The following is a 12,828-nucleotide window of genomic DNA, read 5'->3' as shown; positions in this document are numbered from 1 at the left end:
AAAAATATGTGTAAAAATCATCCTTGAACCCAAAGGTTTCAGTTCCTGTATTGTTTGGCGTTTAGAAAACCTAGCTGGGAAAAGAGCTTATCTGGCTTGCATGGAGATTCCATTTAGAAAGTCTGTTCCATGCAGTCTCATCTAGTGCCCAGTAAATTGCGATTTTGTGCCTCTTAGCAAAGCATAGTCACCCCTCCTTTTCCAAAATGATCCCGCTTCAACATTCTTCAACAACCAAGAGCAATCTGTCTTGCAATGTGTACTTCCTGCCACATTGGTTATTACCAAGATTCTCTCTGCCAAGAAGTGATCGAAACATTGCATTTCCCTTGCTTCCTTTCTTATCTTCAGCCTCAATGGTATAGTTTCCCATACCATTCAGCTTTCATGTCCATCTGTATCAAGCACCTGTGGGACTGAGTGCATTTTGTTTCGCTTGCCTTGTGTGCTTTCATTTGTTACTTTCGAAATCTTATTATTTACATGGATGCGCAGAGCATCTTTGTGGATCTCAGACTCCGCAACCTCATCTAAGCAAGTTTTACGGGCAGAGTTGCTCTCCATCGTCCTCTCAGTGCCCATTGTTCATCACTGCCTCCAGAGCTTCATTTCCATTGTATTTTCCTCATTTAGTTGTAGTCCAAACCATCACTGGCTTTTATCACTTGCACTGTTGGCATTGGCAGAGGTGTTTGAGAACACTTATCACAAAGCCTGTTTCCTTCTTTGAGTCTTATTGGCAATGTTCGTAAATCCTTGCATGGGAGAAGGCTTCTTTCAGAGGAATGTTATACCACTTTATAATAATTGAGTCAAATGCATTATAAAGATTTGCTTATATTGCTCAATTATGGGCCTGCTCTTGGTTTCTTCATGATTTTTTTCCAAGCTTGATTGCTATTTGGTGCCACACCTGCATCTGTAGTCTGCTGTCTTTGCCACTTTGCCTCCATCTTCTTCTTCATCCTTCATTGATGGCCAATAGAGAAAAAAAAAAAAAAAAACAGCAATATGTTTATTTTGCACAGTAGCACACATGACTGTCTTCAAAATTCTAAAAGAGTCAAGAATGTGAGACCCCATACACACAAACTTTCAATGATTTTGCCAAGAAAGTTCATCCATGCTTTGGGCCCCATTTATTTTGTTGTCTGGCATGACGAAGTTGCCACATTTTTAAGAAGTTGCTATATTACATACAGTATGCATATATATATATTAAATATAGTATTGCATATAATATGCAATTAAAAAGAGAAATACTTAAATTGTCCTTGTTTTTTTCCTATGTCTTTGTGTACATGGTATTCAAAACTGTGCCTTCTCTGAAAACCCCTAGAACAGTATTTTAATTAGGAGTCAAAGTTTCTACTGAAGCAGAAGAGATTTGGATAATTTTTTTTCCCCTTTTGCCAAGAAAAATTATTTGGATTTAAAAACTGAATGCCATATTTTTATAGTCTTATGCTGGCATGATGAACTTAAACTAAAAATATGCTCATGTGCATAATTGTATACCATGTCAGCATGTGTATGTTTTATGTGAGTCTATGTGTACAAAGTGGGAAAGGCTTCTTCTCTGGTGTCTGCCTTTGACTTCAGAGGTGACTCAGGAAATCTCAATAGGAGATGGTGACAGTGGGTGCAAAGCTTTTCATGAGTCATGATGGGAACTAGAGAAATAGATGAAACCAGGGTGTATGCCTATGGATGCTCATTCATGCAACTGCTATCTAAGAAGCAGCATTAGTTTTCTGGCTGGCAATCAATTTTTTTTAAGTCATTGGCTTAAACATTTCTCAACAGTGGAAAGGTGCCATTCTTATTAAATCTCACAGTAGAAGATGCATATTTGTGAGCCAGTTTAGCTCAATGTGGTTGCTAAGCAGGTAATGGGAAAGAGCATTAAAACAAACAAACAAAAAAAAAAAACCCCTCAAAGAGTGATAGAAATGTTAGAGGAAAAGCAGAGGAGATGAAAGCCCAGACAATTAAACAGCTTGATAGTTTAAATACTGGCTTTATTTGCTTGTTTAGTTTAATGTTTGGTAGTTTAATCTTTTAAGCTGGTTTACATGCTTTCTGGAAAAAAAGACTGTTGTAAGAAGAAAAGATAAAGAGGAAAGAGGAGAGGAGGAAGGAAGAAGCATAAAAGAAGGAAAAAGAGAAAACAAAGGAAAAATAAATTTAACCATAGCATAACATAAATAAGTTCAATACAAGTAATATCCATTAAAGGTGACAGCATTTTATTCATCAGGGGAGACAAGTTGAACCACACTTTTTCAGCATGTAAATATGTTTTGAATACAAATCAGTTCCAATGCCATGCTATAGAAATTACCTGTATATTTGTCATATTTTTAATTAATTTTTCTGCATTCAGTTTCAGAGAATTTAATACATTCTTTTAAATTTAAAAATGGAGATATACACATGCAACTGGAGAAACAAAAACCATTTTATAAGCCTTGATAATCTTTAGCTACCCAAAGATTTATACTTTGTACATTATTAAGAATGAGATTCAAAACACAAATGTAGGGATTTCGAATATAGAAGGCTGAATATCAAGCATTCTGATAAAACCAAAAAATTCTATCTAAAATGTTAAGTTTAAATACAACAGGAGCCCCATTATAACAATAAAGCTGGAACACAAGAGCGATAACTCTGCTCTTGACAAGAATTTGATGTTCAGGTTCAGAGATGGAGGGCCACTGATATAACTTAGAGCTGACTCTACATGAGAAGTTACAAAGTTAATAGATTTTATTGCAAATAAATGCCTTTTTTCATGCAAACAAAATATAGGAACAGAGTTTAGAGGTGACAAATGTTAGTTCCCTTAGCCCTCAGGCTGATTAAGTGAAGCCATGACCTATTCCTGAAGGACTGAGTAATTTGCCCTAAGTGAACTTTTGTTCTTTTGTCTTTTAAATATCTCCTTTCCAAATTTGAATTCCTCTCAATTGGGTTATGGAGAAAAGTTTGACAAGGTGAGCAAGCATAATTTGCAACACTGGTAGGATCTGGATTGGTAAAAAGAAAATTGGAGAATAAGGGGTCAATTATGTTTCATATCATTCAAACATTGGGCTCAGTTAAAACTAACATGAATATTCATGGTAATAGCTAAAAAACACTCATAAAAATACTAGAAACTGGTCATATTCAAGTCAATTTGAATAAAATACATATATGCTATATGCACGTGCTTACATATATACACACAACACATAAAGCTGATTTGCTTCTTTGTCCCCTTAATAAGCAATAATTAAGAAATGAACAAATGATTGACAACTGTGACTAATATCTAATTCAATATAATACAATTTTGGGGAACATATAGCGTTTCTTTGTACAATGTTATATATATTTGTACAATACCATATATATATACATATACATACCTATATATACTTGTGTGTGTGTATATATATATACACACACACATATATATATAATGGTGGTTGTTTGAGATGAGAATTGCATTATACTTGAAAATTTTTTTATTCCCTCTGTAAAAATGTATCAGTATTTTGTAATGGGCTGAAACAATCACTGAAACAAGCATTGTATTGATACCTTGTTGTGTAGACTCCTACTTTAAGCACAATTTTGGGGAAAAAGAGTCTTTTTTTATGTATCTTCTGATTCTGTCTATTGTCAATTCTTGCTTATCTCCACTGATCAAAGTGTAGTAGTAATGGGAAAAAAATCTAAATTGTTAGCTATTTCAGTTTGGGTTTGGAATGCACTTCTATGCTTCATTTAAACAAAAGGGTATGTGTTCAAGCAACTCACAGCAGTTTCAAAGAATTTTATCCAGACCTTCCAGAGGGTAAGTTATTAAGTATTTGGCTTAAAGAACTTTTTCTGATCTTGGGAAAGTAGGAAAATCCAGATCCAATGAAAGTAAGATTAAAGCTAAAGTCAGATTATCAATCTAAACAGAGGGATAATGAAGAAACTCTGTAATAGTAAGAAAATTAAATCGGTATTCATCATATTCAGAATGGCAATAGTTCTTTGCACTTAATCTTCTAGTATGATGGGTTGTTGCATAAGTCAATCTTTCTCCCAACAGCCTACGCCTTAATGTGTTATGATGGTACAACTATAACCATAGAAATTCTGATTCCCATTTTAAATCTTCCTTAGTTACATTCATGTCAGTGTCCATGGTCATTGACTTTTGCACAACCCAAATTATTCAAACCTTAAGATAAAAATAACCCTTAAGTTTTTTTCAGTGCAAATTCATTCTCTCAGTGTTGTAAAAGTGACATTTAACAAACTCCAGGCATTATTTTTGAAAGAAATTTGAAATAAGTTTTATAAGAAAGTAAAAAATCTCCTTGGGTTTCAGGCATCATAGAAAGCTTTATGTCTGTAGCACCACAGCATATCACCCTGACTTCAAATAATAATCTTACACAAAGGAGGAGGGTATGTTGCTTCACTGTAAGAAGTAACTCTTCAGATACATACTCAACGATACTAATCTAAAGTTACCAGTATGGTTAATTCTATTCATCGGAAAAAAAAATCAGTTATTCACTTATGAAATTAAACCAGTTTGTTATCTTACTAAATTGTTTTATACAGAGAAAAAGACTTTTCTAATGTAAATCCTAAACTAGGAAAACAGACTCGATTGTGGCAAAGCTGGGATGTGAACCAAGCAAATAACTCTTTGACCTCAAATGGAGACATGGATTGACCAAACTAGGGTCTACTCAGTGGGTTCACTTGATTACGTCACCTGAACTTGTGAGCTGAGCAGTTTACATTTGAGTTTAAGGGCATTATTGCTCATAAGAGCAAAAAGTGTTAGTGACTTTATGAACAGAGGAGTGTCTCTGAGTCAGAAATATCAATGCCATTACCTGTCACTGAATCAATGGACTTTCATTCCTTTGGGTTTTAGAATTTTTTCAAGTTTCAAAAGCCACAAATTAAAATAAGGCAGGCAAATTTTTCATGCAATTATGTTAGTAATTAATGTCTTTGATTTTAATATTCTAAGGGTTTTTTTTGACATCAAATGAATAGTAATATTTTACAGAAACTTGGAAGTGAGATACATAGAAGGCACCTAAATGAGGGACAATGATTGCACAAATCTTTTGATATCTGTGAAACACAGGAAAACCTAGCTAAAGATATCCTGGTTTATACAATTTTCCCGTGAGATATGTTCAGAGATCTTGTCTACATGTAATAATTGTCTGAGTTCCTTCTAAGATGTTCTTTGTTTATCAGTATGTTTTAAGAATTAATGTCTGTAGTAGTATCTTAGGAGCTAGCACCTTCTCCCCCATTTTAAACTAGTTTTGGGTATATGAGAGCAACCCAGATCTACCGGTTCCCTTCAGTTGAACCAAATAATTATGAGAAGTTGAAGTGTTGATTGAATATCTTTATTTAGATACAGTATCTATAGTTCAGTTCCTCATTTTTGGTTTTCCTGTATACCCTCCGATTTGTCAGCTCTAGTCAAGAAATATGTTATTTTGAATGGATTATCCAAATCTATTGTGTTTTTATTCTTGTTTCTACTTGGACATGCCGTAAGAGAAGTTAAAATATGAACAAGTTGATATAAAATATATAATTAAATTTAAAAAGAGAATATGAATATTAAAACCATATACTTAATGTTATCTGGGAATTTCATTATTGATTTTGTATGACCTCAGATGACTCAAAATAAAGGAAATAAAGAGATGCCGATAGCAAAACTGAGACAGGAGCAGTGTTTTTCCTAGGAAAAAAACAATGGTTCCATAAGCTGTTCCTAACTTCTAATGACAAACTAACCATCAGAGTTCAGAGTTGTACTTATTGCTTGTTCTTATAAGGATATTTTAATTCATTGAATTTTATGTTCCTATTGCATTTCAACTCCCACATAAAAGGAACAGTGCTAAATATTGGTTGGGTGGGAGCATTCAAGGTTCTTTACCTCTAATAGCAAATAATTTTTGTAAAAGGGTAAATTTTTCTGTCCATTGTGCTTTTATTAGGTTGTATAGTCTCTTGTTTTCATTTTACCTCACAGTTTCTCATCTTACTGTTTAGCATTTTCAGCTGGAATAGCGGGCTGTCTGTTGAGCTCCCTCTGTGTATTCACTGGTTTTCTTGGTTTACTGGAAGTAAAACTGTGCTTAACTTACTATTGTCTACATTCTGTCCATACAGACTATGTCAAATGCTTTCCCCAGTTTAAATAATTTATAAAATCTGCCTTTGATCAGAGCCCTTTAGAGGAGAAATATGTTATGTTATGGCCCATGTATCTTAAAAATAGGAAAGACTTCTGGATGGGCAATATGGAGGATTTTTAGTTCAGATTTGTTTTACTGCTTCAAAATACATTGTCTTACTGTATCTTGAACAGTCATTTTCCTTCTGGGCAATACATATATATTTCAAATATTTCATCCTAATTCTATTTTCTTGAAGGCAAGATTAATTTAGACTTTAAACTTTTCTTTCATCATCAGTACTATATCTTATTTTATTGCTTTTCTCTGAATACCTTCATCTATACAGATGTCTTGTTGATAATGAACTTGATTGGAAGTCTGGCTAGATGTTCTCTCAAATCTCTATAGTCTGCCTTCTTTTCTCTGTTTCCTTTTGCAACTTTATTTTGCAACTGAAAGAGAATATCCTGGAGAAGTTGCAGTCAGCATCATTTTCTAAGGACATGTACTCTTTTAAGTCCAAGGTTCTGTATGTAAGATACTATCTTAAGACAAACTCAAACATCATTTCTTTATCTGGAAACTTCTAATTCAAATATTTTGCTATCGAAATTAATTATATTCTCTCTTGCTGGGATATTTAAGATTTTGGTCACATTGCATGCCAACTGCCTGATCATGTCTTCCATGATAAATTACTTGGTAAATACATCTGCCAATTATTCTTTTGGAGTGTACAAATTATTCCACCTGGCTTTTCTTCATCCTTTGCACTAACTTAAAACTTTTTTTTTCCATAACAAGCAAATAAATATTTGAAACCAATCTTACATTTCTCTGATCCGAAGAAAATTATAATCATGACTTCAATAATGAAGTCTCTTGACTGAAATCTTGCAAACACTTCATGTCTTGTCTTGAAGGGCTAACTCATCCATTTCTGTAATGTCGTAGGAAGTATGCATCAAATCCATAATTGCAGTGAGACTTAGTTTTCATGAACAGTATCAAGAGGCTAGATCCCAAGAAGAGCTAGAAATTTTCTGATCCAGGCACTGCATTCTGTGTCAAAGAAAATTTTGTTAGTTTAACTAATATCATAACTAAATACATTATTGCAATCAATCATACTAAATCACAGAAAAAGTCAGCACAGTTCACCACTCTGCATCCATTTGATGCAGCCTAGTTTTGCATTGGGTTCCTGAAGTCATGTTCTACTTACAAATAAATGATATATAATTAATTAGAAATACAAAAAAATTATAATCTAAGACCAGTTTGTTTTAGTTCAATATTTAAAAAGTGTTTAGCTCCAATTTTATTCTAATATCTTAATATTGGCAAAAGTGTCCCTCCTTTGTTGAGTAGTAAAAATTTTAAAGTGTTTATTGGGAGAATGGACAGATGCATCATTAATCTTAAAATAGTGACCTTTATATATTGTACAAAAGGTGAGATGACAGAAATGAGTTTCTGATATATAATTATCACTTTTGAAACTGTTTGATTATAAAATTGGTAAAAGAATAACACTTTGCCTACAATGGGGAAATCAGGAGATGGCTAATTTCTAAAACCAAATGGGACTATTACAAAGCATCAAAAAGGAAAGATAAGCCAACAAGTCAATGATTCAATATGCAAAAATTGCAAGAAAATAGCTTTATAGGTTCATTAATTGTGAAATTTAACACAATAAAAGCTATTAAAGGTGAATTTGAATTTAGACTTAGATTTATTGAAAATGAGAATAGAATATTCAGCAAGTAAAACATGTGCAGAGTATTATCACTTCTTCTAAAAAATACTAAAAAATGCAAATATAGGAAAAATTTCATTCTTTCTTCTCATACGTCAGTTATTTTTTCTTTTTGTCTTTAGTTCCCTAGAGACAACCTTTAAATGCCTTTAACATTTATTTTAAAGTAAAAGATGGGAGTAATGTTGCCCAAGTCATAATCATTTTGTATTTAGGAGCTCCTGTGTTTCAAAATGCTCCCTAATCTACTAATTTTAGTTTAAAACTGTGGTCTAAACACTTAGATATTTGGTAAGGTAAGAATGACAGGATTGGAAATAGAACTGTATTGGCTTAAAACACCAGAAAAAAAAAATCCAAATTAGGAGTTTTGTTTATCTGCATGCAAAAATAGTCTCTGGCCTTTAACCATTCATGATGTGAATGACAAGCTATTATTTTGAAACTTTACTAGAATATTCTTTGTGGAAATAGATTCACTTTTCATATGTTCCACTGGGCAGATTTAAGATCTGGCTTCCATGTGGATAGTTTCAGGACTGCTTGCTCCTCCTTTTGTTTTGTCATAATACTCACTTGAGACTGTGAGTAGTTCAATTTTCAAAGCTCTAAATCTACATTAGAAAAGAAAAAAAAAAAGCTTAGATCACATTATTTTCCCATTTTGCCTGATTATATATATTCAGACTTTAAACAAAGCTGTAACTCTGTGACTATAGCAGAATTGCATGTAACCAAAATGTTTGGTCACTGAGCATTAGTGGGTCATCTAAACTCCTCTGAAAGTACCTGCATAGGGGACCTTGTGATTGTAGCAGTATTGCCATTTGATTTCTCTCCAGGTTTGAAGAGAGAACTACTCTCCCTTTTAGGAGTATGTTATATTCAGTGCACGTAGAAAAACTTTGTCAAGATTGTCAGTAGTATTTTATGTCAGAGATAACATTTTAAGAGGTAGAAATTCCAAGAGTCAAACTCGACATTGGTTATTGGCTTATCTTTTCAATGGTGCCCATCACAAAACTCACCCTTGAATGCAAAAAGGAGAACATTTTTAAAAATGCCATTCTAGCAACAATGAGTACATTAATTCCTCAGTGAACCCAATGGAAGAGGTAAGTACCCCCTTAGCACCATGTACTGGCTGAGTGTGCTGAGACCCAGAGCTTTCTGAAGGTCATGCAGCAGGGCAATGGAACTACTAACAAAGACATCTGGCAATCCCCACTTGCTGTTCCAGGCGTTAAGAGTTTCAGCCCGTGCTTTCTTTCTTGGTGATCTTCAATGCTTTAAATAGGGGATTCATTCCCCTTGAACCCCACTACAGTTTTCCCCTACAGTGCCTGACGATGAGGGACGCTCCTTCAACCTCCTTCTCCCAAAGGGTTAATTTATCTGTTCAAAAGAACCAATGAGGAATCCAAAGGGCCGGGCTGCTTAATACCACGGAGGCCCACCCATATCTCTTTCAGTACTTAATTCATTCACAGGCCTTTTTCTCCCAAATACTCACTCCCTCTTCCACCTCCCTAATCCCTTCCCAATAGGGTACATTTTTTTGTTTTTTCTTTTTTTCTCTTGCTCTCTCTCTCACTCTTTCTTTTCTGTATCTCTCGGAAATCAGACAGGAATTCAGAGCACTTTCACTACCTTTTATGAGGTAGATTGTGATGTCATAGATGGGGGCAGGGCTAGTCAACTTTCTACCCACCTCCCAACCTGTGCTGAGGGAGCTCCGATCGGGAGTGGAAGCAGTGATTCTTCTATGGTGAGTAACTTCACTTTCTAATCTAAACTATCTCATTGTAAACATTAATTTTGAAAGCAGGGGGATGGCATTTTGATGAAGTCAAATGTGACCAATCAAGCCCTCTTTACTTACTGTATTAACCAACTTGGGGCAAAAGATTTACTTATTTATTCTTTATTTAAGTCAAGAATTCCACAATACAGATATACTCTCCAATGATGATCTAAACTTGAGAAGCTGAAAATGGTATTTTCATTCCTTTATTTCTCAGTCTTTCTTCCCTTTGGGAAGGAAAGTCATCGCATACGTGGAATGAACCCATTCTGTAGTCATTTAGTAAGCTTTCTCTAAAGTAAGGCTAATCAGAAGAGTGTATTCTTCTTCATTTGAAAGATTTCAGGATGAGAGAATAACCCTTTATTGATGTTTGGCCAGAGAATCAGTCTGCTCTTCTAAAAATTATAGAGTAAAATGGTAAAGAAACTGATACACAAGAATTGTCAAAAACTTGGTTCTGATATAAACAAATGAAAACTTTCCAATGCAAAAGCTAAAATACTTAATAAGAAAAAAAGTCACCACCCTTGCAAGATTAAGGGTGCAACAATTTCAATGTGTTTCAACCAAATTTGCTACCTTTTTGTTATATATCATAACACTGATGCTGTTGTAAAAAGCTGCTGTTCTTTGTTATATTCAGATTTCCATTGTTGCTGTTTAATTCTTTTATATGCCTTAGTATTTAGAAAGAAAAGATCAACTGCAGTGAGCATGTTTCTACATTTTCCTTGTTCTCGCCTGGGTACCTATTAAAACTATCAAGATATCAACTTTTATATATGAGAAGCAAAGGAAGTTCATGGAGATGGTTATATCTTTAAGGGGTGTTGGGGTGGATGTTTTCTTAAAAGTTTTGACCATCAGAATCTGAGGTCCTGTTACTCTTCATGGGGTGCGATAAAACACATCTCAGTTTGAATCATAGGTATTATGAAAGGAGTTAAGTGCTTATCATTCATTTTTTTCAAATCCCTAGTTAACTAGCTATGTATGAATATTGGTATTGGAGAATATGGGCAGTTTAAAAGGAGACGTCCGTTCTCATCCACAGCTCTTCTGTTATGTGTAGACCCTCCAGCCCTCTCCCACAGGGGTCCTTCCCCACAAGATACTGTCCTTTTCATGACCGGGGGTAAAGTTGTATGGTCACTGCTGAAGCTATTTTCCCAGCTAAGCTTTCTAACCTAAAGAAGCAACTACAATGGTGAAGATTTTAGGCACAATAAGTAGAATTGGAGTCATAACTGGCCCAGAGGAAAATGTAGGTGATAATCACCTGTAGTCCACTTAAAATTGCAATGTGGGCAACAGGTGATGAAACCTCCTGTGTTGTGTGATCCTTCTCAAGTCTCTGGTCTTCTTTTCATTAAAAGCGTTAGATCCTGGAACCCCAGGTGAAAGTAAACCTCTAGTGCCAAAAAAAGTCTGATGTCTAATCATATAATAGCTCAAGTTTTTCATGTCTTTTATCAATCCCTCATACAGCTGCCAGGTAAGAAATGCTCATATTTTACAAACCCTTGGAATACAATCATCTTTTAACTTCGTGAGTTAAGAATGGTTGTGTTGTACACTCATGTAAATTCAGAGAATCTATCATGGAATGCAGTGTGCATGCACTTGTATACTCTCATGTGCATGTTTCATTGAAAGTGGTGTTCAGTGTTTTTATATCCATTTTGTATGTATTTGAATTATAATTTAAAATACATACATATATTGTGCTCTAACCAAAAGAGTCACATGTAACAAAAGTTACATTAATCTGATGTCTGAACACTAGTGCACTACTCCTATTTCTGTAGGTGACTAATTAGGTGACTCAAAGTAAATGCCTTTGATGTTTTGGGCCTCCTGCAATGCAGGAGACCCAGGTTCGATCCCTGGGTCAGGAAGATCCCCTGGAGAAGGAAATGGCACCCAACTCCAGTATTCTTGCCTGGAGAATTCCATGGACAGAGGAGCCTGGCGGGCTGCTATACAGTCCATGGGATCACCAAGAGTTGGACACGACTTAGTGACTAACACAGACACATACTTGGGCCTCAGTTTTCTCATCTAAAATGATGAGAGATGACTTAAAGGATATATTCTAAAGTAATACTGCTCTAAAGTTACATTGTTTTGTATGTTTTCAAAGAAATGGTTTATGGGGAAAAGACTGTATAGTTGATGAGATCTAATTTTTGTAGTTGACATAGAGTTATTCAAACCTGAAGAAAAATTTCACTCCAACCTAGTCTCAAAATGTACCCTATATCTGATATAGTCTTACTTGTTTAATAGTATTAGTAGTTCCCATTCTTTTAAGTGGACATTATCAAGCGATTGATGATTAGCTATGTGTTCATGTGGAAGACTAACTTGTTTTTTAACTTCTTAATGTTGTTATTTTGATTATTTGAAATAAAATATCCGTACCCACTAGGTAATAGATGGAGCTAGGGTCTCAGTGGGACTCAGAAATTCAGAATTACTTATGCATTGTTACAGGAATTCCCTTGTGGTATTGGGAAGAGTTGGTGAGTAGGGAATTGATGAATCCTGAACTATATGTTATGAAGGACAAATGACATATAAGACCTGGCTCCTACTCTTGAGGAATGTGAAACCTTTTTGGAAGTCTAGACACATACCACGTAACAACTGAGAGGTGAAGACAATACATGTCAAAGAACTAAGAGATATCCCTGTGGGCTGAGTTGGATTGGATTGTCCTGGGAAGGCTTTGTGAGAAGCTGAGGCCCTCAGCTAACTTTGAACAAAGCATTTTAGATTTGTGTTGTGGGAAGGGAAATATTTCAGATCAAAAGCCCACAGAATTGTAAATTTTGCAGAGAATAACCTGTGTTGAGAAATGTCATGTATCAAAATAAAAAGTCTTTGCTTTGAGTTCAGTCCCATACATTTTGAGCCCCTTTCCCCTTAATTATATGCTGACTTTATAATATATGAAGAGGAGGCTGCAAGTGAATGACTTAGAATGATTGTTAAAATATAATCAGGCTGCTATTTTCTCAGTTACACAAGAGGTCATA

The 12,828-nt window shown here is 34.7% G+C and overlaps 1 protein-coding gene across 5 annotated transcripts in view; it reads left to right on the top strand.

Moving 5' to 3' along the window:
* CTNNA2 (catenin alpha 2) overlaps nt 1-12,828 on the top strand; it is a 1,366,752-nt gene that overhangs the window by 1,324,721 nt on the left and 29,203 nt on the right. For 3 of the 5 annotated variants that reach the window (XM_044926018.2, XM_044926017.2, XM_025262324.3), the window contains exon 18: nt 9,605-9,748. The exons of the other annotated variants lie outside the window; for them this stretch is intronic. In XM_044926018.2, the coding sequence (XP_044781953.1) occupies nt 9,605-9,748 (144 nt within the window). The remainder of the gene's footprint in view (nt 1-9,604; nt 9,749-12,828) is intronic. 5 annotated transcript variants of the gene reach the window in all.

The sequence above is a fragment of the Bubalus bubalis genome, chromosome 12 (genome assembly GCF_019923935.1).
Source record: "Bubalus bubalis isolate 160015118507 breed Murrah chromosome 12, NDDB_SH_1, whole genome shotgun sequence".
Classification (NCBI taxonomy): Eukaryota; Metazoa; Chordata; class Mammalia; order Artiodactyla; family Bovidae; genus Bubalus; species Bubalus bubalis.
Note: the sequence above shows the minus strand (reverse complement) of the source record. Positions and strands in the feature narration are given on the sequence as shown.